The following is a 24117-nucleotide window of genomic DNA, read 5'->3' as shown; positions in this document are numbered from 1 at the left end:
GAACTTGCAGCTCTTGTGTCTGAGGCAGGTGGTTCTTGGGAAGGGTAGATAAAAATGTTCTCCTGGTTTGGGTGAGAAATTGTTTCTTTCTAGGTGAAGGGATCCAGGTTTGCTTCTGTGCTGTAATGTGCACATTGAGCTTACCCTGAAATTCCCTTATTCCAACACACGTGTCATGCATGGTCATCTGGTTTCCATTGTAGCAGCCTTGAGCATCTCTTTATATTAACAGTATCCACAGGTACTGCGTATCTGGTGTTCATAGGGGCAATGAAACTCGTTTTCACTTCTCAAGCCAAAATGTCACTGGTTCTTTCTTTTCTTTTTTTTTTTGTTTCAGGACTTGATTTCATTGGGGGTGAGGGGGCAAATTATCCCCGAAAATTTGACACTGCTCCTGGTACGATACATCCAGGTGCACAAACTGCCCCGGATTCCTTTCCTCTATAGCTTTTTTTAAGAAACTGAAATATCTGTGGATATGTCATTCTTTTCTCTCTCAGCTTGTTCGTGTTGACAAGTACTGGATGTTTTTGTTCTGACTGTGCTTTTACTAATGCTGACCCCTGACATGAATTGGGCAAGATGAAGCCCAAAAGCATGTGGATTGTGTGAACATCAGCTTCAGCCCCTGTTTGTCTGCACTCCTTGCAGCACTGCATCCAGGTCCCTAACCATACACGACCTCCTACCCAGGATGGGAAGAACTGCAGGAGCCCAAGCTGCTAGCACTTCCTCAAGTTCTGACTCTGCTTTCTCTGAATGCTGCATGCTTCCTTTACCGTTGGCTCTCTGGCCTCTTCATAAGTTTCGTAAGGGGATAATTAGTCCTGCCAAATTATCTCAGCACTCTGCTTCCATTTACAACTGCTTCTTGAGGAGCTTCTTTGGGGTGCTTTTGCTATGCAACTTCTCTTCTTCCTGTGAAAGGGCTTGCCCTGAAATGTGAAATGTTCATAGATACCAACCACATGTGCAGCCATGGAAGGAGGTTTAGACCCTTGTCGCTTTGTTTCTTAGCTCTTGCCCTTCCTGAACTCCAGGGTCAGAAGGTGCCCTTCAGACATGTAGTCTTGATGTACAGTACAGCATTGGCCCCAGAGCATCCTCCTCTTTCTCCTGCAGTCAGCCTGGTAACTGGTCTGACTTCAGCTTCTCTGCCAGAAAGGCCTCCAGTGTTGATGGGAAGACTTCAAGGGATGAATAATCTGCAACTGTCGTGGAAAGTAAAGCCCCAGCTTCTCCCATGTGCTCTTCAAAGTTGCAGCCTGCCCCAGGGGTAGGGATTCTTTGGGGATCTGAACAGAGATTTGCTTTAAGTTCCTCTTCTCATTCTGTGGGCTTTGAATCTCTCTTCCCAATTTTCCCCCTAGACTGAGTTTACACTTGCCTGTTCCTTAATAGCCAGGAGATGACTCTGAACAGGGAGCTCCAGCTCTGCTGGTGTGAGCAGTGGGTAGCACACAGGTAGTTAGCATGAGCCTGGCTGTTGGAGATCTGCCATGCAGTGGTGGGGAGGTACGTCTAGATTTGCATTCCATGAAGCAGTTCACAGCCAGTGTGGAGTGATGCAGAGCTTTTCCCTGGAGCCCAGCGGCACCCCTCTGAATTGAAGCAGTGAGTATCCATCCAGCTACACAAGGCGTCTCATCTGCAGGCTTCCCAGTCAGTCCTGGGTGCAGCTGACTTGGAGGTTAGTGTTACAGGGGCAGTGCCCTTTGCCCTGTGCTTAGGGGCAGAAGAGTTGAGGTGCCAAGGCTTCCATGTCTGGAAGCTCTCCAAGGAGAGTGGCTGTCCACTGTTTGTAGCATGTGTCCTGTCTCTGGACTCCCCCTCTGGATGCTGCAGTCATTGCTCCAGCTGCCCCGAAAACATCCCGCACATACCAGCATGCTTCTGAAGAGAAAATATCTGCGACTCTGAAAGAACCTTCCTCAGTGGGGCAGAGGATGGAGACTACCCAATCAAGGCCTTTCTGAGCAGGACAGGCTGCATCCTCCTAATGCTGAGAGCTAGGCTCACTGCAGGCCTTGCTATTCCAGGAGCCCAGAGATGTTTGGCATCTCCAAGCAGGGTGGGAGCTATTTGCTCCCTTTCTGGAGAACCCCAGGACAGGCAGCTTCTTACTGCCAGTCCTTCTTTCTCTGTCCCCTTCTCTGCATTAAAAACACAGGACAGGGCTACTCTTTGACACCCACAAAGCATCAGTTGGGAGCTGTTCTAGAATGTAGGGAGAGCCCTTCCAGTGGGCAGTGATCCTTCATGGGGCTTGCCTTTTATTCTGCTTTTCCTTCTTTTTCTAAAATGCTCTACTTAAACAAGAGGGGAAATGAAAGTGGGTCCCATGCTGTGTCCCTTGGCACATGCCCTTCTGAGCTCCTCCTGCTGTGCTCTGCCAACCTGCAATCTGACAGGTATCTCGACTTCCTCTCTCTGGGTAGGGGAGCTGGGCACCTGAGCACCTTCCAGTCCCTGAAAGGCTGGAAAGGAACTAGCCCACTGCTGCTGAGAGTGCAAGCAAGTGAGCAGATAGGGAAAGCTGGCTTCAAAAAAGCTAGCCCAGCTGTGTAGCACATACTTGGTTCCCCTGCCTGATTGTTGCCTTCTGGGGGACAAAGGGGATTCCTCAAGGGTGAGGGGCTTTGGGTCTGTTAAGGCTCAGAGGGATTAAATTGTATTCATGTTTGTACTTCTAATAGTGTTTAGACACTAAGGTCTTTAGATTGGCTCAGCTCATTAGGCTCTGCTGTAACTTCCTTGGTGCTCCCAAGCAACTGCATTTCTGGAACTGGGAAATTTAATGGCAGCATATCTAGAAGAACCTGCTCCCCTCAGACCATGCCCTGTAAAAGCAAGGGCCTAAAATGCTTTTGTACCTACGGAGCTTTCCCAACCCAGGCTAAACCTGCCAGCTGCTGAAATTGCTGATGCCAACTCATCCTAGCTTTGTAAATGTCTCCAGAATTAACCCCACTGGCTGTGTGGCTTTTAATCTGGTGTGTATGGGCTAAAAATGACCTGCAAAACAAAAAATAGGTAGTTTTTCTGCTATGGATTTTTTCACATGTGAAATGCTTCTCCTTTTCTCCCACCATCCCAGAGCTTTAAAGTTCTGTGGTTGAAAGACTTAAATGAGCATGCTTCGTTCAGGATGCTTGGTTCAAACTGATACAGTGGAAATGAGGGACTTGGAACTGGCTGGAAGGTGACGCAGTCAGGTTAAGGACAGGTTTTCTTAAGGATATCTATGTTTTACAAATTGCATCTTGATGTTTTGAAACTGAAACGCTGCACTGTGTGCTGCAGTACTTCAGCGTGCTCGCCTTCTGCATCTCTCTGAAATTGGGGGCAGAAAATTCTTGCATCAGTTTTAGGGTAGCGGAAAATTTGGCTTTTGAATTCTCACGTGCTAATTCAGACTGTTGGATTTTGAATCCTGCAGGGAAACATTGGTAAAATAAAAATGAGAGCCCGGCAAACTGCTTGGTTATTTGTGGGCTGTTTAAAATAAAGTTTGGCAAAAGTGAAGCTTAGAGCTAAGCTTGACTTGATGGTTCCCCTTTAAGAAAACCCACCTGATATGGTCATAGCTGCATGGTCATGGCCCCTTACAAGCTGGCAGAGCCACATCTGGAGCCAGTTTTGGCCTGTGCTGCTGGAATTAACCTGGCTGATTGTAGGAGCAACAGCTTGCAGTAAATGCAGCCAGTGTAGCATGAGGAAGGAGCAAGAAAACTGCCAGCTCAAAATGCAGGGGCTTAGGGGAAGTCTGGGGAGCCCTGTTCCTGCTTTGGTGTTGGGGCGTGTCTGCACAGCCTTCCTTTGCCTCTAGCCTGTCTGGTTGGTGAGAAACCACCCACCCTGCTGCCTGCAGTGCCCCCAGTGCTTTCTTGGCTTGTGAAAGGAGTGGGACTGTGATGTGTGCATGCACCTGCACATGTACACATGTGTAACTCTTGCTATCCTTCTAGGTGCATGGAGGACAGCGACAGAGGAATGGGGAACAGAGGACTGGAATGAAGATGTAGGTACTCTCCAAGCCCCTTCTCACCATGTTCTCAGCAGGATGTCCTTCTGTGGGGGGGGGAGGTGGCAAGGCCTGCTGTCAGACAGCAGAAGTAACCTCACCTGCCATTGCAGAGGACCCCATGCCATGGTACTTTTCATAAGCTGGTCAAGCTCCATCTTGGAAATCACTGAGATGTTTGCCCCAGAGCTTCAGCTGTGTTACAGCAGGGAGAGCTCTGCCTTTGGTTGGCCACGTACTTGCTGGGGCTTGGGGAGGGGAGCCCATCTTTCTCGTCAAGGCTGTGGGTCCTGTGGCTTCGTAGAAGGGCTGAGTTTTCCATTTTGTGTTGGTCTGTGGCTTGTCTTGTTTCCATGTCCCTGCCTCCCCTCTGCTGCTCTGGAGGCACCTTGGCTCCCACATTGACCCTGGGGTTGACGTCCCCCAGCATTGAGCCAGACCCTGTGCTGTGTGAGACAAAGAAGTGACTTGTGGTATTAATGGCAGCAGAATCAGGGTTTCTACAGGTTTTTCCTTCCCTGTGCCTGAGCTTTTGTGGATCTGACAACAAAGGAAGAGCTTTCCTCTGCCTGAAAGGAGGCAGCGCTGCTGCTGTTAGCAGCCCCGCAGCTGTGCTGAGGCCAACCTTAGGTCTCCACCTTATGCTGCTCTCGGTGCCCTTCTTGTATTGCACTTCCCAGCCTGAGGCTCTTTGCCCATGAGCTAAGCGCTCTGGCCTGTGCCCCTGCTCTTTGATTGCCTATTAGTATCAAGGTGCTAGCAGCTTGAAACTCTCAGGTTTCACTCTGGAATAAAAGCTGTTCATATGCTGGTGTGTTCCAGACTGGATTACGCCATGGTCACTAGAAAACTTCCTGTTACTTAAAACTGAAACAGTCCTTCCCTGCCCTGCAGGAGGCAGGCTATGCTTTATTTGCTAATTAGTCCCAGCCCTGCAGAGTACTTGCATTGCCTTGCCTCCAGGGAGATGCTAAGCGAAGCCTCAAGGCGCATGCTTACATATCCTCTGCTCTGCCTTAGCAAACCTGTTGTTGCCCAGCCCAGCATCTAGATGCCTTGTCTAAGTTGGGTAATTTCAGGCTCGTCTGTGAAACCAGATCTGAGGCCTTTCCTTCATATGGCTTTTGGCAGATATCACTTCTCACTGGAGTGACTTTTGTTGGTTGGGACCGCACGTCTCCAGTTTGGACACTTGTGCAACTTCTCAGCATTCCTGGAGATCTGGGGGTTGTTAGGAATGAGGAACAGAACTTCTTAAGCGTGCTGCATTGTTCAGGGGTTTTGGGGTGGTCAGATGTGGTCTGATTGAAGCTGCGTGTTTGGGGTGTGGAACCCATGCTGGTTTCTTGGGGGATGCTGCAAGTGGAGAGTAATCCCCAGCCTGAGGTGCCTTGTTTTTGCTTTGACTTTGGAATCTCCCTGGCACATGGTCCTGACTCTGGATTGCCCCCCTCTTCTGTCTTCCAGCTTTCAGAGACCAAGATCTTCACTGCTTCCAATGTGTCCTCAGTACCTCTGCCTGCAGAGAATGTAACAATCACAGCTGGACAGAGGTGAGGGCTCAGTTTAACAATGCTGTTCCCCAAAATCAGTGGGGCAGTCTATAGACAGGAGATAACTCAACTCCACTCCTGAGCCGTCACTGAAAAAAATTGCAGTGGCATTTTGCTAACATGGCTTTGACATTGGAAGCCAAGAGGTTCCGCATTCCCCTGGGTTCAGCAAATCCTGTATAAAATAGGTGTTAGATTTCTGAGAATCTTTCTTGGGGCTTAACATCTCCCATTGATTTTTAAATGGAAGGCATGCACCTTGGTCCATTAGACTGACTCAGACCTCAGTGAAGATGCTTAGATGATTCACAGGACATGCAGGCAATTTTTGGTGTTGGCAGGGATCTCTTCCAAAAGGCACGTAGATATTCAGGGAGTTTGCTCCTTTTATGCGACTGAAATGCATTCCTGCAGAAAATGTCTTGCGCTCAGCCATGTCCAGCATTGCCATTTCAAACCAGCAGCATGGTCGGCAAGCACTGCAGTTGTGTCTTGTGTCCTGACACTCAGCAACTGCTGTTATACCCAGTTCCATTTTTTTAGCTGCAGGTCACATCAGTGAGTTCTTTGAGGTTGCTAGAGACCATGTGCATTAACATCCATGTCATCTAGCCTAATTCTCTGGAATGTGGAGCTCTGAGGATGTAATGTCAGGGATAGGAAGCCAGAGTAAGGCACTGAAGGTCTTAGTAGCCTAGGTCTCATCCTCTCCCCTTTTCCCCCCAGAATCGACCTGGCAGTGCTGTTGGGAAAAACCCCCTCTTCTCTGGAGAATGAGTCGGCAAGCTTGGATTCATCACAGGCCCCTTCCCTGGCCCAGCCTCTGGTGTTCAGCAATTCCAAACAGAGTGCTTTATCCCAACCAACCTCTGGGAACACCTTCTCTCATCACAACATGGTAAGCAAGTGAGCCTGTGTCCGTGGTTGGTTGTGACTTGCTTGCTTCCCTTCGTGTGGATCCTGGGGCTTGGTGACTTGCCACCCTCAGTCTTGGTCTTTGCACAGGCGCGCTTCTCACTGCTGCCTCATGTTAGGTGGGGAGGGGCCAGGCTTGTCCTTAGAGACCAGAGCCCCAGGCTGGGGCAGACAGTGTGACCCCCACCCCTTCCCTGTCGTAACCGCAGGTGAGCATGTTGGGGAAAGGGTTTGGAGACGTCGGGGAGGCCAAGGGCAGCAGCACCACAGGCTCGCAGTTCCTGGAGCAGTTCAAGACCGCGCAAGCCTTGGCTCAGCTAGCGGCTCAGCACACCCAGCCAGGCGGGAGCACCGCTGCCTCCTCCTGGGACATGGGGTCCACAACGCAGCCCTCGGCCCTCGTGCAGTACGGTAAGGCGCAACTGCTGCCGGGAGGGAGTCCACTGGGGTGGCAGGCTTCAGAGCCTTTCAGAGACCGTAGCCAGACTGTCAGAGAGATTGCAGGGAGCTGGGTTTTGTGGGGATGTAAATCTACTTGTCCTCTGGATGGAGAGAGGTTAGACTCAGCAGACACCAAGCCAAGGTCTTTTCCTCCATCCTTCCTGCCCCCGACAGCAGAAACTAGCCTATTCAGAGTGCCCATAACACCGGTATCAATCTTGGCATGGCTGCAGGTACTGGGGGTGTCAGACCACTATGGGGTGTGCAGCCCTGCTTTACCTTAGTAAAGAGGAGCATTCTCCTCAGCACCGAGCAGAGGAGCTGTCTTGTGCACTAGATCTAGTACACGCGCACATTTGCCACTCTTGGAGGTGTGTGCTGCTGACCTAGCGTGGCCCTTGAATAGACAACCACCTACTTCCAGGGATCTTTCATGCTAGAGATCGATGTCCACACAGTGACTTCCTTGCCTCAAAACACCTGGCCTGGAGGAATGGCCTGAGGGCCCTTCAGTCCAGGTTCTCATATGCTTTGAAGGCCACACTGAGCTCTGCTGTGATCGAGCATTATCCTGCTCCTTCCAGCCTCTGTTTTGTTTTTTGCACTGGGGAAATGGCTCCCGTTCAAATCTGAGCTGTGGAAAAATTCAGCCCTGTTCTTGCAGCAGCCAGTGTTGGCATCGCCTGGGCCCTTCAGACAAGGGGCTATAGAGGAGAAGCAGAGAATAGGATCTGCTTGTAATAAGTGGTGGTATTGAGTGGGCTGGGGCAGGCAAGAGAAGTGGAGCAGGGCAGTGAGAAGCAGAGTGGTGGCCTGGGGCTGTGAGGAGGAAGGGCAGGTGCTGCTGTGTACAGGGCAGGAATGGGGCAGTACAAGGCAACCTGATGTGGGGGCAAGGGCAGGGGGCAGAATCAGCTCAGTACAAGGCTCAGGTGTTGAGCCCTCACCTGCCCAGGTTCCAGGATGAGCCCAGCCCTTTCGTGACAGGGAAGGAGTCCTTGTGTCTGGACTTGTCTCCTCCTGCCTCTGTAGAGCGTGTTTGGGGGAAAGGGGGCCATTTGCCTGCAGGGCTGGGAAAGGGTTTGGTTTAATTGGTTGAGCCTGGGGGGAGGTCGAGTACAAGGCCCGGACGTGGGGCTCTGCTTCTGCACTGCCACTGACTCCTGGGCAAGCCACTCATCATGCACCCTCTCCCCGCTCTGTGGGAGGGAAAATATTTTGGCTCCAGACTGGGGCAAAGGCTGGTTGTTTGAAGCAGAGAAGCGCCTGAACTTACTTTGGCTCCGGGGAAACAACCCCATTGGTCCGACCTTGTTTCCCTTAGATCTAAAGAACCCGACGGATTCCTCCGTCCACAGCCCCTTCACCAAGCGCCAAGCCTTCACGCCAACGTCGACCATGATGGAGGTGTTCATGCAGGACAAGCAGCCCGTGGTGACGGCTCCTGCAGCAGCACCACCGCCCCCTTCCTCTCCCTTGCCCAGCAAAACCAACCCAGTTCCCCAGATGTCCCCAGGGTCTTCAGACAACCAGTCCTCCAGTCCCCAGCCAGCGCAGCAAAAGCTAAAGCAACAGAAGAAGAAAGCCTCTTTGACATCAAAGGTATGGACTGTGATAGGGGGAAGGAGGCAGTGTTGTCTGGGAGCTGGGGCAGGCTCTGTTTGTGTCACTGAGAGTGAGGCTGAGTTCCAAAGGCCTTTCATAGGACTGATGAAGACTAAACAAATCTGGAGTGAACAAACATATTTGAGTGGGTTGGCCATGGGCAGGTGTACTGGCCATGAGGCTGGGGAGCTCACCAACATTGTGTCTGATGGCATCAACCCCATGGATGTCAGAGCAGGTGATGGCCTGATCACGGTATTCTGTGGCTTCCAACTGGCTGATGTAGGAAGCCTGTGAGCACTGCAGTAGGGTACAGGCTGAGTCTGGGCCCGTGGCATGCCCAGGGAGGTTCACCTGGCAGCAACGGGCCTCAAGCTTGCACCCTCCTTCCCTTATAGATTCCTGCACTCGCCGTGGAGATGCCTGGTTCAGCAGATATCTCAGGGCTAAACCTGCAGTTTGGGGCGTTGCAGTTCGGCTCTGAGCCCGTGCTCTCAGAGTATGAGTCAACGCCAGTGACGAGTGCTTCGGCAAGCCAGTCTCAGAGCAGCCTCTTCACCAGCACTGCGAGGTGAGGCTGGGTTGTGCTGCAAAGTGCTGTGTCCTGGGAGGAAGGTACTTTGGAAGGCAGGCGGGTAGTAGTGCAGCTGCTGGCCTGGTATTTTTGGCTGGGGCTGAGTGGGCAACTTGCAGGCAGCCTCCACTTGCCTTGCTGGGGGGTGAGGAGAGGAGTAGCCAGGGGGAGCGAGGGGTGCTGGGAGCTCCCTTAGTGCCTAGAAGACCTGCGTAGATGAGCAGCGATCCCAGGTGCTGGGAAGCAACTGGCAGGGGGGTTGCTGTTGAGCCTCTTGTTGCACTGCATACCAGTAGACCCTTTCCGACTCTGCTCATAGCCAGAAAGGGGGGACAGCGTATGCAACAGGAAACAGCTTGAGTGCCAGCAGACTCCTTCAGGCCAGTTGTGCCTACTTGGCCTGCAGTGCTTGAACAGAGATCAAGATGGGGGCAGGCTTTCTGCTACCTTTGCAGTGAAGAGGGGAGTCTCACCACAAGCGCCCCTTGTTTCTCTTCCTCCCCCACTTTGGCTTCCTTGACTTGCTGAGGTCTAAGAAGGATGGGGTGGACAGGGAAAGCTGTGGTCTGGGCTGGTCAGCAGCTCTCTGCAAGGCTGCTTGGGTGAGACCCTAAACTTTCTTCATTCTTTGTAGTGAATCTTCGTCCACGATTTCGTCCAATCAAAGCCAGGAGTCTGGTTACCAGAGCGGCACAATACCGACAGCAACGTATACCTCCCAGAACAGCGCTCAGGGACCACTGTATGAACAGAGATCCACCCAGACCAGGCGATACCCAAACTCCATCTCCTCCTCGCCCCAGAAAGACCTGACCCAGGCCAAGGTATGGCAATGGCCCTGCCTCCTGCCTGGAGGAGCAGCTGCATCCACTCTTGCCAGTGGTGCTGCTCTTGACTTTGGCAGAATGCGTACAGCAGGAGGGCCCACTGTTAGCCTGTGGAACTCACAGTCCCGGGGGTGGGAAGGCCCTGAGCGGGAAGGGTCAGAAGCAGTCGGACACTCATATGCATCATGATTGTCAGTTGGAATGAAGACTGGTAGTGTCGATGCTGGGCAAGAGTACCAGCCTTCTGCTCAGCACGTGAGGAAGAAGGGTTGAGAACAGATTTGTCAGGAGAGGGAGCAGATGCCATACCGAACTCTCCTTTTCTCTTCCAGAATGGTTTCAGCTCTGTACAGCCCACGCAGCTACAAACCACGCAGGCCATTGAAGGTGAGGGTCTCGGTGACACGTGAGGTGCCTGCTCTCTCCAAGCACAGGAGCGTTGGGTTCTGAGGGAGGGTGAGCAGCAACTGCCTTGACAAGGTGACCAGGGCTGCCGGAATGCTCTCGCCTAGCTGGGCAGTTTCTGCTGCTGCTTCATTTGCTTACCCAAAAGCATTCAGCTTTTTGATAACTTGTCTATGGTCCTCTGAGTGAGTCCTGTAACATCTGTGCCTTCTTTGCCCTCTGCCAGTTGGAAATGATAGTACTCTCCAGCTGTCAGGCAGCGGGTTGGCAGCACAGCTTGGGCCCATCCCATCTCTCCCATCCCCTAGTCCAGTGGTTCTCAACCTTTGGTACCTTATGTACCCCCTGCCGATCGACACAGCAAAAGTACCACTGTGGCACTTCCAGTTTTGCTGCTGCAAGCCGAGTCCCACTTTTTCCACTGTGGCCCGGGGCAAAGCAGCCTGCGTGGGGCCTCCTTCCTGTATCCCCCAGCACTGACACTGGGGAGTGAAAGCCCCAGTGCACCGGACACAGTGGGAGGGGCAACAGCTGGAACTTCTGGCCCGAGCAGGCAAAGACCAAAACTCAGTACCCGCATACCCCCTGCATGTCTCATGTACCGCCAGGGGTACACGTACCACAGGTTGAGAAACACTGCCCTAGCCTGTGCATATCCGCTGGTGTCAGTTGCTGTCTCTCCTCCGAGGGCTGGTTGGGAAGGGTTCACATTTGCAGTTACATGCTGATGTTACTGCGGGCCCTGAGGAGCCCCTTAACCAAAGCAGTTTGTTCCCAGGTGCTACAGGCCCTGCAGCGAAGTCAGATTCTCCCTCTGCCCCCAACATCGCGCCTCTCAGTGACGCTGTCTCTGCATCATCTCTGCTGACAACATCCAGCCAGCACTCGGCAGCCCTGGGCAGCCTGAGCCACAGCGAGGAGCTCCCCAACACGACCACCACCCAGCTCAGCAGGTGAGCTTGGTGGGGCAGACCAGGGAGACCCAGTGCTGGGTTCCACTCCCTTCCTTGGGCAACGGAGACCCTTGTACCTGTTACTTGCTACTGCAGCCTCCCCTTGTAGTGGGGACCCCAGGAGCTCTGTTCAGATGTCATATATGAGTGTTTTAGGTTGGGCCATCTCCTGCCCAAGCAAGGCAGTGAGTCAGGGAAGGTCTCTGGAGAGAAGTGTTTGGTGCTCTCTGCTTGCCTAGGAAGTTGCCTCAGCCTTGGCTCCAGTCCTGGGCTGGGCATCCCTTCCCATCCCATCCTGTCCTATTGGCTTGGTGAGGACACCCAAGCACAGCTGCATCTGGCAGCTGGCGCTTCCCACAGGGGAAGGGCAATCTACATCCTTCCGGGAAGCAGAGCTGTGATGGTGTTGTGCTGACTCAGGTGGGCCATGGGGTGCACTGCCATTCCCTCAACTCTGCTGGCTTCATGGTTTTTCTTCTGTCCCTGCAGCACGTTACCCACGCAGCAGAATAGCCTCTCCTCATCAACATCCTCTGGGCGCACATCCACGTCCACTCTTCTGGTAAGTGTGCGGGCTGCCGAGTAGACCCGTCAAGGTGCCGAGTGCCACTGCTCCAGTTGCTAGGCTGAGGCTGCTCACGGCATGCTTACAACTCTTTAGCTTGCTGTAGCTATTGAGGGAAGAGTGTGTGCCGCAGAACAATATGGAGATGCAACCAGATGCAGTCAGACCAGGCTGGTGGCTGACTGAACTGCACTACTTCGACATGCCTGTGACTGGAAGTGCTAGGATGGGAAGTGGAGTGTTAGTCTTCAGCGTCCCCTCAGACACCACTCTCCGCAGATTGCACTGTAGCCGCTCTTGGCTTGTGTCAACAACCTGCCATGGGCCAGGATCATTTGGTTCTTTGTTCATGCAGATGGGAGAGGTGGGATGCTGGGATGGGCATTGGAAGAGTCAGGAGTTCTGGCTGTGATCAGGGCGTGGGGCTTCATCCCAGGGCATGTTCTGCGAGTGGTTCCTCTCTTGGTCCTTTCCTAATGTCTTGCTCCCTGTATTCTTCCAGGCCTGAACTTTCCAAACCCTGGGGCATCTTTATCCTGTTTACTGACACAAGAGGATTCCTGTGTTAGGCTGAATTGAGGGGGAGGGGAGTGGGGCCTTTGGTTTCAAAACCTGTCAGGTGGCCAGTTCCCTAGTAGTTGTAAAGCTGCAGCAGCCACGTTACTGATGACCTTGCCCCTCTGCCTGACTGCATGGGGCATCTGCCTGGGAGCTGGCTCTTGAGGTGGATAACTGTGTACAGAGCAAAGCAGCAGCATGGTTCCCGTGTCTCTTGGGTGCCTTTAAAACAGGCTTCCCTTCCATCTGCCATGTACACGTGCTCCTAGGCCTATTTGGTGTGAGCTGGTAGGTTTGATGCCACTCAGTTGCTGTGCCAGACGTCCTGAGCAGGCCTGTCTGCCTGCCACTGCACAGTGCTTGCTGGATAGCGAAGATGTGTCTGAGCCTGGTCTGTTTAAGAAAGTGTAGAGGCTGGAGGCAGAGCTGGGAGCCCGGTGCAGGAGCAGGTCACTGCCCAGGCTCAGCAGCCAGGCTTGCAGCTGGGAAGCTCTGGGTGTGGGGTGCCTGTGGGTCCCAGGAGGTGATACAGATGGCCTGGCCCCAACGCCTCCCATTCTCTTCCCTCCATTAGCACACAAGTGTGGAGAATGAAGCAAGCCTCCATTCTGCTGCTAGCACTTTCTCCACCTCCTCCAGCACGGTCTCGGCTGCCCCGCCTGTGGTCAGTGTCTCCTCCAGCCTTGGCAGCGTCAGCAGCCTGGGGCTCAGCCTCGGCAGCAACTCCACAGTGACAGCCTCAACGCGCAGCTCAGTTGCAACGACTTCAGGTACTTCCCGGTATGGAGCAGGTACAGGCCGGAGCTGTGGTGGTGGCTCTTCAATTCACCATATCTTCTGTTCTCCTTCAGGAAAAGCCCCGCCCAACCTCCCTCCTGGAGTCCCACCGCTGTTGCCTAATCCGTACATCATGGCTCCAGGCCTGCTACACGCCTATCCGGTGAGTAGGGCAGCAGCTAGCTCACTGCAGAGTCACAGCATGCCAGTAGATCCTTCCTAGCTCTCTCCCTGGCTAGGAGGGAGGGACAGCGCATGCTAGAAGAACCAGAGTCGTACCAGATGCAGTCAAGCAGACTCCTCCTGGTTGACCTTGCAACATCAGACTCTAACAAGCCTGGAATGTGGGGCTGCCTTGGGCTGTGAGTCTGGGCTCCCCCCCCAGTGAATCCACGTAGCATGAGGCAGAGCAGTGCCTTTGTGCACCTGGGGCAGGCGCTGCACTGTGCATGCATGACATGGGCTTGCAGCCGAGTCAGTGCAGTGCAGCCGTGAGAGAGGCTGTGGAGATTCTCCTGCCTGCTTCTTCATGAAGAGGAGCAGTAGCAACCCAAGACCAGAGTACCATCATCAAGGGGCAGGGTTTGGAGCAGAGCTAGCAACACAGCAGGTTAAAGGCAAATGAGTGATCTGTGGCAAGCATTGAGACTAGGGCACATCACCAAGCTTTCTGCTGGTGGCAGAGGAGGCTGCAGGTCCCAGCTGCAGCAGCTGTCCTGGAGAAGTCTCTGGTTGGCACAGGTGCCTTTATAGAGACAGTTGAACAGATACCGTGGCCTGTGGGCTCAGCTTCCTCCATGCCATGCCCTCTCGCCCTCTGGTCATGAAAGCCCATCTCCCCCAAGAACCCAGGATCTTAGCCAGACAGCGTACCTCTGTCTGCATAGCAGAGTGGTGCAAGGCGCCCAGTGCTGTGAGCTGCAGACATGTTGGTGCCTGTACATTCCCATGCCAAAGCAAGTTTTCTTAGTCTCACCTTCCAGCAGAGAAATACAGGGTTTTTTCCAGGTTCCCAGGTGGTCCCTGACATTCACTGTTCAGTCAGCTAGCGCATAGCCTAAGCTTGCTCAGATCTGCCTCCGTTACCATGATAACGGGGCAGTTGGACCTGCACGATCAACATCCCTAATGCAATCTCCTCCTTTCTCAGCCACAAGTGTATGGGTATGACGACTTGCAAATGCTTCAGACGAGATTCCCGCTGGTGAGTCCATGCCTCTGGGGAATGCCTTGCTGTTGGCATGCTAGCGTAGGAGGCTTCTGTGGGTCCAGTGTGGGGCATGTGTTAGGTTGCAAATGGTTTTGCTCCTCCCTGTGTTCTCTCACTTCGGATCACTTGGGAACTGGTACATTCAGGCAGCAGCGGTGTTGGGGGTGAAGAGCATGTGAAACGTGTTGCACAGCAAGCAGGAGGCTCTGTTCTTTGCTGGTGGGATGTCAAGTTCCTGCAGACATGGGGGGTTCCTATCTTCTGCACATAGAGCTGGCTGTGATTCTAGGGAGCAAGGGGGGGCTGCTTTTGTCTAGGAAGGTGGGCTGCAGTCCCGTGGCTGAGCCTGTGGGTCAGTTCTGGCCCTGTGAGGTGTGTGCATGGCAGTAGACCCTCTCTAGCTTTTCTCGTAGCTAGACGGGGGATGGTCATGCAACAAAAACCTGGAGTCTCTACCAGATGCAATCGCCCTGCCTCTGGCTGATTGAGCTGCATTGCTCCAGCATGCCCTTGCACGCTGCCCTCCAGGGGGCCTGTCCTCACGGTGTCAAACGCAGCTCACTGAGTCTTCCCTCCGTCTGCCTTCCAGGATTACTACAGCATCCCATTCCCCACGCCCACCACCCCGCTGACGGGAAGAGACGGCAGCCTGAGCAGCAACCCGTACTCTGGTAGGAGCTTGTTCCAGCGTGGGCTTGGCAGGGCTATTGGGTCTTGAAGCAGAGCTTTGTGTGGGAACCCGTGGCCAGAGAGCCATGCTGTGGGAGCTGGAATGCACTGGTTGTGTCACATTCAACAGGGCAGGCTCCAAGGGAGGCATCATGTTCCCTGTGTTTCTGAAGGCACTGCTGCTTGTGCCCCTGGGATTTGAGGCAGCAAAGCCCTCAGTTTGCAGCTCTTTCCAGCTTCATAGCTTTTGTCTCTGTCAGAGCCCATCGAGGGGTGTGACTGGGTCAGGCACTTCCCTGTTGGAGCAGCATGAGCCGGGCAGAGTAACCAAGCTAAGGGAAGGCTGGGCTGTGTGTAGCAGCAGGTCAGGGAGTGCCGCACTGTGTTCAGGCTCAACCCGTAAGAGAGTGTGGTGTTGGGTCATGGAACAGTAGGGAGGGGAATGGAGACTGGACAGTGTGTTCTGAATCCTGACTGGCCACATACTGGTAAGTGCCCCGGATGCTGCGATCGGCCTCTGCCCTGAAAGGTGCTTTGACCTCTGACATAGAGCCCAGGCCTGAGGCCCCATGTGCTACTTGTTTCTTTCCTTCCCCTTCTTCAGCCTGGGGCTGGTTTGTGCACAGTACCTCGGCCCAGCATGCTGCCTTGGCACCCAGGCCAGACCACAGTGTTGCCACGTGTGTTTTATTTGCCAAGCTCGCCTTGGCACCCAGAATTAGCAGTTGCAGCCGTCCCAGCCAGGCTGCGTTGCTGAGATCATGCAGAGGAAGTCCCTGTCTTACTGTGCCACGCTGAATGGGGAGCATGTTCCTATGAAAGAGCCAGGCAGGTGCTTGCAAAGAAAGGCGAGCAGCAGCTCTCCAGCCTGTGCCCTGGCGCCAGGGCCAGCTGCTGGCTAGGAAAGAGGAAGTAACAGTTCTGAGCATTTTCTGCAGCCCCTGGGCCCTGCAGGGACACTTGGTTGTGTGCCATGGGGGGGAGGGGGGGTTGTGAGCAGAGCTGCAGAAAGGAGTTATTCACAGCACCCGCAGCTGGCAAAGCTCTGACTCCTGAGTGTTCTGAGTGTGCTGGGCCCCTCGCCTTGGGAGGAGAGGATGGCTGCTGCTTTCATCCAGTCCTTGAGGAAGGCCGTTCTGAAATCGCTGAGTTCAAGGACATGACTCACAAGGCCATAGTGCTCCCAGGCTCATGCTGCTGACAGGGCTGGCTGGAACCTCCCAGACTGGCAGTGCTAGGCTTCATCTGCCCTCTGTCCACAGTGTACCGTCCAGCTGCTCTTGGTTGGAGCCCTCAGTCCCAGGGAACATGACACCTGTTTGCGAAGCTTTTGGGAATCGCTGGGTGGGACACATACGAGGCACAGCTGACTCCATACCCCTACCCCCATCCCTAGGCCAGTGTGCACATTCCCACCTGTCTCCCTCCATCCTCCCACTTCAGGTGACCTCACAAAGTTCGGCCGAGGTGATGCTTCCTCCCCTGCTCCGGCGACGACCCTCGCGCAGCCTCAGCAGAGCCAGACGCAGACACACCACACCACGCAGCAGACATTCCTGAACCCGGCCCTGCCTCCTGGCTACAGTTACACCAGTCTGCCATATTACACAGGGGTCCCTGGGCTCCCCAGCACCTTCCAGTACGGGCCTGCCGTGTTCCCTGTGAGTGTCCCCTTGCGCCATGGGCTTCAGGGTGGTAGCCCTGGGCAGTCTAGTGCTCACTGGCCCGGCCCGCTCCTTTCTCCAGGTTGCTCCTACCTCTTCCAAGCAGCATGGTGTGAATGTCAGCGTGAATGCATCAGCAACCCCGTTTCAGCAGCCCAGCGGCTACGGCTCCCATGGATACAACACTGGTAAGGTTGGGCTGGATGGATCACTTCCTGTCACCTGTGACCAGCTAAGCCTGCAGCACTCTGCCAGTGTGCTGGGCCTGGTGTGCTGCTCACTGCTGGAAGAGAAATCTCAGCCTGTCTGAGGGGTCGTGCCTCTGCAGAGCTGGATTCCTGCCTACCAGCCTACCAGCAGGGCCAGGGAAGTTGGTCAGCGCCAGCTCTGGGCTGAGCTAGTGAGCTTCACCCTTCTCAGCTGCCATAGTGGGGGCTGCACTGCACCTTGCATGGCTTGCACAGGTGGGAGCTTGTGGCTCCTGACTGACCCTCCCTGGGCATCCTCCATCCCCAGGTGTATCGGTGACATCCAGTAACACAGGAGTACCAGACATCTCGGGCTCAGTCTACTCCAAAACTCAGGTTGGTTTCTTTTCTCTGAACTCTGGGTGGATGGGAGGTATGTGGGTATGATCTGTGGTGGGGGCAGGGGGCTCTTCTGCCCTTGGCAGGGGCCAGACCCATAAGATTCTGCAGGGAGATGGTGTATTTGGCCCTGGGAAGGGCTGGCGGACTTCTGCCCTCTGAGCCAGGCAGCACAAAGGGGCCAGGGCACGGGTGTCTCTCCCTCCCTCCCTCCACCACTCTGTCTCTGGCACTGCCACATGTCCTGTGGTCTGGGGCGGCATTGCCGTGTGCAAGTAGACAGCTAGAGCAGCACGCTGGGCCAGCCATGCCTCACGTGCCTGCTGGCTTTTTCTTAACAGCAGTCCTTTGAGAAGCAGGGATTTCACACTGGAACCCCAGCAGCCTCCTTCAATTTGCCTTCAGCGCTGGGCAGCAGCGGCCCCATCAACCCTGCCACAGCTGCGGCATACCCACCGGCCCCCTTCATGCACATCCTGACCCCACATCAGCAGCCCCACTCGCAGATCCTCCACCACCACCTGCAGCAGGATGGGCAGGTAAGCACCCCACTCTTGCCGGGTTATCTCCTAGGGCTCTTGCTCCCTGGCCCCCTCCCGCTTGCACCCCACAGCGGACACATGCAGACACGCGGCGACACGCACATACTCTCACTTGTGCCTGCATGTACATGCCCGGCCTGAGAGGAAGAGGTGAGGAGGGCCCGGGGCACTCTCCGCCAGGGGCTCGGCGCCGCCCTGTTGCTGCTGGGCTGTACCAGGTCCGTTCGGCCGGCACCCCTCCCCTGCGAACATACCTGGTACGGCCTGACCTCCCTGTTCCCGGGAGGGGCGGCGTCGCAGGCTGGCAGTGAAGGGGTCAATCGCCACCTGCCATGAGCCCACCGTAGCTTTCAGGTCTAACCGTGGATTTCTATTGTCATAGTTTGTCCCTTTATTTTACATATCCCGGTACTGCAACAGCTTCCATATTTGCAGATGATACTGTGCTGCCAACGCCAGCAGGAAGACCAGGTAATGAACCTCTGAATGATACTGCCTCATGCCCACCCGCGCTGCCCCGGGGTCTCGCCCCTGCGCCCAGGCCCTCCTCCGCCCCCACCTTAGCCCCAGCCGGCAGCATCCAGCCAGGCAAGGAGGGAGGCAGCAGCCAGGATGTGCACACACACACCCGCGCGCGCACACACCCCCGTGCTCACCTCCCCGCTGGTGTTGGAAGCATTACTGGTCTGGTGTACGATGGTGGAGTGGCTCGTGTGGAAGGAGAGTGGGGTAGGAGGTGGGGCAGCGTCTGGTGCGGGTCTTCTGACAACCGGGGCGCTGCTCGCTGCTGCCATGGGAGGAAGCCACCTTCTCCCTGGGCTCAAGTGGCACTGGTGGAGCTGGCACTGGCCACAGCAGGTCGGTGGCAGCTGTGGAGTACAGAGCAGAGCTGCAGTCTGGCATGGCCTTGTGGGCCTGCGGTGTCAACACGGGATGGCTTGGCTCCCAGGACTGAGGCTCTGCCTTCCTTTGGAGGCTGCACCACACCACACTGGCCAGGCACGGGACCCCGGGGCTCAGAGGCACCTGCTGCCCTCAGTAACCGTCCACATTCCCCCAACAGAGTGGCACCGGACAGCGCAGCCAGGGCAGCTCCATCCCCCAGAAGTCCCAGGCCAACAAGTCCACCTACAACAGCTACAACTGGGGTGCCAACTGAGCCACCGCCAAGAGCAACAACCCAACCTGCCACCCCAGGACCCCAGGGAGAAGCGTGCGCCACCCGCGTCCCAGTTGTCTGGGCCGTGCTGGGCTCTGCATCGTGTCTGTTTGCAGCCACCTTTCCTGTTATATGTAATATAGAATTTGTATTTTTTTTCTCTCTCTGCATTCGGATTCTGAACCGTTTGCCGTAGGGGCCTCTCTTGGTTTTTACTCCTTGCTCCCTGCCCACCACCCTGCGCCCCAGACCCCGCCGGAGCCCAAGGAGTGGAAGGCTGCCAGCCCGCCTACAGCAAACCCCTTTACTATTAGGAATAAGAACAGTAATTGATATGAACAGCATTGTAAGATGAATTAGTTGAAGTGTTTTTGTACCGTGTTCCAAATTCAATGGATAAATGTGTCTTGTATATAAAAATGAAAACCCCACGCCGTCCTCTGGGTCTCATTTCCACAGCTGCTGGGGAGCTGGGCAGAGCTACCCTGACTTTTGGTCCTGTTCCCCTGCCCCCCCGCCTGTCCCCTCCCCCTCCTGCTGCACGCTGTAAGTATATTTTGCTTTCCCTTTTTTTTTCGGGGGGGGGGTGGAGTTTCTATGCAGTTGATTCTTGTATTTTTCAGTTCCACCCAATCCCTTCAATAAGCCCCCCAATGGGTCGATGACTAAAAAGAATAAAGGTCACCAAGTGCTGTGTGTATTTTTTAATACCGACATCCTGAGCCTGCTTCCATGTCCTGGCACAGGGTATCGGCGTGCAGGAAGGGGCCAAGGAAATGCTAGCAGGGTTGATCCTCGGAGCTGCTCCCCTCCCTGCTGAGTCTGGGGTGTGTTTTGATTTTTTAGCTCCTAGCTCTATATCACATTCTGGTTCCTCCCCCTAGGGGCCCCAAGCAGCTCCAGTTCCCTGATGCTGGCATAGCAGGCCCAGTACCCCTGTGCAACTGATGCCCAGTCCAGGTCTGGCTGCCTGCCTGACCTACAGGTTTAGCTCAGGGAAGGAGCCTGGTGCCTTCTCCCTGCTCCAGCAGGCTGGCAGGGGAGGGCCTGGTCCTGCAGTGCCCCAGCCACCATCCCTAGTTCTGCCAGGCATTTGGTCCCAGCCCTGGCAGCCCTTGCTCTTCTGGGCACAATGCTGGAATTTGCTGCGGGGTGTTGCCATTGTATGGTGCAGAACAGACTTCCAAGTCCAGGCAATGCCTCTTCTGCCCTAACCCCCACCCCCCACGATTGCTCTGTCTGGGGCAGAAGAGGTACAAACATTCAGCTTGGGCTTGCGTGGAAGGTGCTGCCATCTCTGGAGTGAGGTGGACTCTGGCCGTGCCATGGTGACCCACATCCCCTGTGGGCTTTACTTTGCTCCCCTGGTGCAGGTCAGGCAGCAGCAGCAGTAGCCCTGTAGGACCAGGGAGCTCTGGGCAAGCAGGACTCAACCCCTTTGGCTGCCCTGTTGCTTTCCAGGGCATGTGGACAAGGAGCTGAGCTCTGCTCCGTGCACAGTGGCCCCAGGGTAGGAGGGCTGGGTGAAGGAGCGTGGGGTGGTGGCTGAGGCTGCATCCAGTACAGGCCTTGACCCTTTCCTTGGCCAAGGGCCTCAGCCCCTTGCTTGCCCCCCTAGCTCTGTGGAGCAAAAGGAAGTGGCAGCTGTAGCTGTCAGCTGCGCTCCCTGGGCCCAGCGGCGGAAACAGTGGGGCAGGAAGCTGCCTTGGCGCCTTTTTTAGCTGCCTGTAGGCGCCCGCTGCAGAGGCCCCCTTCCGGCTCCCTGCTTAGGAGACGAGCCCTGTCTGGCTGCAGGTGCACTGTGCCCCCTGGGCATCCCTGCACCACCCTGCTGTTTCCCGTGTCCCCCACGCTGCTCACCACAGGGCCAAGGGCCAGGTAGGACCTGCCTGGTAGGTGCTGGGGGGTGGGGCACTTCAAGGGACATTGCACCCCTTCCCCACAAGGCAGCCTGGTGCACCCACCCAGGCTGTGCTCCCGGAGGTGGATCCTGGCTAAAAGCCTCCAGATATGGCACATCCTGCTGCTCCCCAGTTGCCGCTGACTCCCACCAGCAACTTGGCGCTTCCGTTCTGGGCCCCAACCCATAAAGCCCTAGCTTCCCTGCTCCATGACCTGCAGGTCCCCTTGGCTGCCAGGTCATGCCCCAGCGGTGCCCGCATGTCCCGTTGTCTCAGCCGGGCCTGCAGGCACAGACATGGTTGACTGGTGAGATGTGGCAGATAGGAACAGGGCCCTGGCTCCCAGTCCTGAGTAGCCAGTGCTAGGGCTGCCAGCTCTGCCCTGGGGATTTGTAAGTAGCAAAAACCCTCAGGGCAGCTGGGCCTTGGCCTTGCTGGGAGCCTGAAGATGCTGCAGGCAAGGGCTGGTTTCTTGTGCCATAGCCTCCCATGCTGGGGCTGGCTCCACCTGAACACCTGAAATAACTCGCCTGCCTCATCGTGACAGGTTGGGACACAAGCTGCGGCAGGCCTTGGAGCAGGATCCAGCTGCCAACGCAATCTGTGCTGTGTTCCAACAGGCAGGAAGAGGCAGTGGCCCCCGCCGTGTACTTTGGCCCCTGGGGAGCACCCCAGGATGGATGTGGGAGCAGCTGCCAGGGGGAACTGAAGGCATCAGTGGAGCCAGAGACCCCCTGGGCTCATAAAACCTCCACGTGACCCAGTGGCATAACCCACCGCAGCAGGAATGCAGTCACCTGCCCACCCACGAGCCCAGAGCTGTGAGATCCTGTGGCCAGACCCCACCCAGCGCTTCTCTGTGAGGCCACTGCAGGCGCCCACAGTCCCCCGGCACCGCCGCCTGCAGGAGCTGGTCCGGCTCTTTGAGCAGGACACAACCACAGAGAGCAGGCTCGAGACTCCCCACAGCAGAGCCCAGACCAGACTGCAGAACAGGGGTCATTCCCCCAGCCTGGGTGACAGCCGGGCAGAACCTCTCGGGGGAACATGGCCTCCCCCGAACCAGGTGCCCACAGGGCAGGGGGGCCCTGGCGCCCGGCCCAGCTGCTCTGTCAGGGAGCAGGTTCAGGCCTTTGAGCTGCGTTTTGGGCCCCCACAGGCCCCCTGCATGGCTGCAGCCCCCCACAGCAGAGGTGGGCAGGGGGGAGGCCCAGGGCCAGCCAGAGCCCACCAGAGTTGGTGCAGGGAACAGAAGCCTTGGCCCCCATGGAGAGGGGGGCAGCTCCCAGGACCCTCAGCCCTCAGGCAGCCACAGCCCGGCAGCTTGGGGGCCAGCAGAGACCTGAGCCTGACAGCAACCAGGGCAGGAGCCGACCCAGGGGGGAGGGCCCGATTGGCTCCCTGGGGGCTGCCCCAGGCCCCCTCCACTCCCCTCGCTCTGCAGCTGGGGCAGGCGGGCAGCCCCCAGGCAGCTCTGGAGCTCAGCGCTGGTACAGAAGTAGGGGCCTCCAGGGAGGGGCAACTGCGAGGCCTAGCTGCCAGGGTACCCCGCTGCTCCCCGGCACCCTCAAGCCCAGTGGCCCTACATCCCTGGGGGCCCCCCTGGAGTTGCTTGGCCCAGCCAGGCCCCTTCACATCTTCCCCAATCCCCACCTCGCTGCCCCCAGATACCGCCGTTCCCAGGCACCGGGACCTGGGGCTGCTCGCTGCTGCACATTGTAGCCTGGGGGAGTCTGACAGGGAAGACTCCGACTCAGCAGTGCCAGATGGGCAAAGCCAACATGACCACAGGAGCTTCACCCTCAGGTGGGCCAGGGTCAGGGCTGATGTGTAAGCAGGCCCATGGGGCTAGCCTGGGGCAGGTGTCACCCACGGGCCAGTTCAGGGTCTTCTGTTCTTCCTCTTGCAGGGGCCCTGCAGGGAAGGGAGGGGCACTCTGGGCTGGGCAAAGCTCAGAGGGGCCCTGTATTGATCCTGGGAATAGAAAGAGGGCAGGATCAGCGCCTGGCTGCTCAGGGGTCAGGTGGGGACTTGGTGCAGATGTGTAAGCTGGGTGCATTGGTGTTGGGTTGCGGGGAGCAGGGGGTGGGGCAGGGTCTGGGTCATGGGGGTACTGCCATGACCTGTGTCCCTCCCCACGCCCAGCCTGGCCGAGCTGTGCGACTGGGGCTTGGACAGGAAGGAGGCTCCACAGGACGAGGGTGCCAGGGCCAAGACCTGCTCAACACCGCTGAACTCCAGCATGTCCAGTGCGTCACTGATCCCAGCCACCGACGTGGAGCTGATGCTAGAGGAGGCAAAAAGGCTGGGGGAGGAGACACTGCAGGTACTGAGGCCCTAGCCTGGGGCTCCCTTTGGTGGCTGTGGCCCTGGAAGGTCCCCCAGCCACAGCCCTGATGCATCCCTTCGGCAGCACCTCGAGGACATCCATGTGATTGTGCTGCACAAGGAGGATGGCACTGGGCTTGGCTTCAGCCTTGCAGGGGGCACTGACCAGCACCGGCCAGTGACGGTGAGTGCCAGGGCCCCGCGTGCAGCTGGGGGGTGGGGGGGGTCACCCTGGGCTCTAGGGCCTGAGACTGCTCCCTGGGTCCCCTCAGATCCACCGTGTCTTCACTGGCGGCCTGGCCGCACGGGACGGCTCCCTGCAGCCGGGCGACGAGGTGCTCTCCATCAACGGGCACCCACTGGGGGACTGCAGCCATGCACAAGCACTGTGGGTGCTGCACAGGGCCCGAGCTGCCCGCCAGGCTGTCGTGGTGCTGCGCAGAGGCAGCAAGGATGTGGCCCCCAACGGGACCCCTCCATTTGCGCCAGGTAAGGGGCAGGTGGGATCCAGGGGGGCTGTTCCCTGGAAATGGTGGATGTCTGACCACCCCCTCTGTCCACCCTCCCTGTAGAGGAGCCAGCCACGGTGCTGTCGGTGCAGCTGATGAAGGACTCTGGGGGCCTGGGCTTCAGCCTAGCTGGGGGCCGGGGCTCACTGCGTGGGGACCAGCCGCTCACTGTCCAGAGGGTCTTCCTGGGTGAGGCGCTGGGGGGCAGGAGGGGTGACTGGCCAGAGGGGTGGTACCAGATCTGGATGGAGGGCAAAGCAGGGCAGGGCAGGATGGGTGCTGGGGGGGGCCCCAGGGGGGGATTGGAGGGGGAAGGGCACAATGGGGGCGCCTGGGGGCAGTCTTGGG

The 24117-nt window shown here is 56.5% G+C and overlaps 2 protein-coding genes across 13 annotated transcripts in view; both read left to right on the top strand.

The window, feature by feature from the left end:
• The window catches only part of UBAP2L (ubiquitin associated protein 2 like), a 28604-nt gene extending 9142 nt beyond the window's left edge, over positions 1 to 19462 (top strand). For 3 of the 12 annotated variants that reach the window (XM_019527230.1, XM_019527146.1, XM_019526815.1), the window contains exons 8-28: positions 341 to 415; positions 3972 to 4024; positions 5495 to 5580; positions 6307 to 6478; positions 6705 to 6906; positions 8261 to 8538; positions 8940 to 9112; positions 9750 to 9939; positions 10275 to 10329; positions 11126 to 11300; positions 11790 to 11862; positions 12998 to 13193; positions 13275 to 13363; positions 14351 to 14404; positions 15000 to 15081; positions 16523 to 16740; positions 16826 to 16931; positions 17260 to 17327; positions 17672 to 17869; positions 18293 to 18343; positions 18936 to 19462. In XM_019527230.1, coding sequence (XP_019382775.1) covers positions 341 to 415; positions 3972 to 4024; positions 5495 to 5580; positions 6307 to 6478; positions 6705 to 6906; positions 8261 to 8538; positions 8940 to 9112; positions 9750 to 9939; positions 10275 to 10329; positions 11126 to 11300; positions 11790 to 11862; positions 12998 to 13193; positions 13275 to 13363; positions 14351 to 14404; positions 15000 to 15081; positions 16523 to 16740; positions 16826 to 16931; positions 17260 to 17327; positions 17672 to 17869; positions 18293 to 18343; positions 18936 to 19031 — 2690 coding nt within the window. In that variant the 3' untranslated portion in view covers positions 19032 to 19462. The remainder of the gene's footprint in view (positions 1 to 340; positions 416 to 3971; positions 4025 to 5494; positions 5581 to 6306; positions 6479 to 6704; positions 6907 to 8260; positions 8539 to 8939; positions 9113 to 9749; positions 9940 to 10274; positions 10330 to 11125; positions 11301 to 11789; positions 11863 to 12997; positions 13194 to 13274; positions 13364 to 14350; positions 14405 to 14999; positions 15082 to 16522; positions 16741 to 16825; positions 16932 to 17259; positions 17328 to 17671; positions 17870 to 18292; positions 18344 to 18935) is intronic. The other 9 variants (XM_019527552.1, XM_019527693.1, XM_019527305.1 and 6 more) reach the window with 5 other exon arrangements.
• Positions 19463 to 21472: 2010 nt separating this feature from the next.
• Positions 21473 to 24117, top strand: part of LOC109294435 (pro-interleukin-16-like) — a 3541-nt gene continuing 896 nt past the window's right edge. The window contains exons 1-5 of the mRNA XM_019512837.1: positions 21473 to 22738; positions 23078 to 23258; positions 23346 to 23444; positions 23533 to 23749; positions 23833 to 24047. Coding sequence (XP_019368382.1) covers positions 21720 to 22738; positions 23078 to 23258; positions 23346 to 23444; positions 23533 to 23749; positions 23833 to 24047 — 1731 coding nt within the window. The 5' untranslated portion in view covers positions 21473 to 21719. The remainder of the gene's footprint in view (positions 22739 to 23077; positions 23259 to 23345; positions 23445 to 23532; positions 23750 to 23832; positions 24048 to 24117) is intronic.

The sequence above is a fragment of the Gavialis gangeticus genome, unplaced genomic scaffold (genome assembly GCF_001723915.1).
Source record: "Gavialis gangeticus isolate Ggan-Ray unplaced genomic scaffold, GavGan_comp1, whole genome shotgun sequence".
NCBI classification, from domain to species: Eukaryota; Metazoa; Chordata; order Crocodylia; family Gavialidae; genus Gavialis; species Gavialis gangeticus.
Note: the sequence above shows the minus strand (reverse complement) of the source record. Positions and strands in the feature narration are given on the sequence as shown.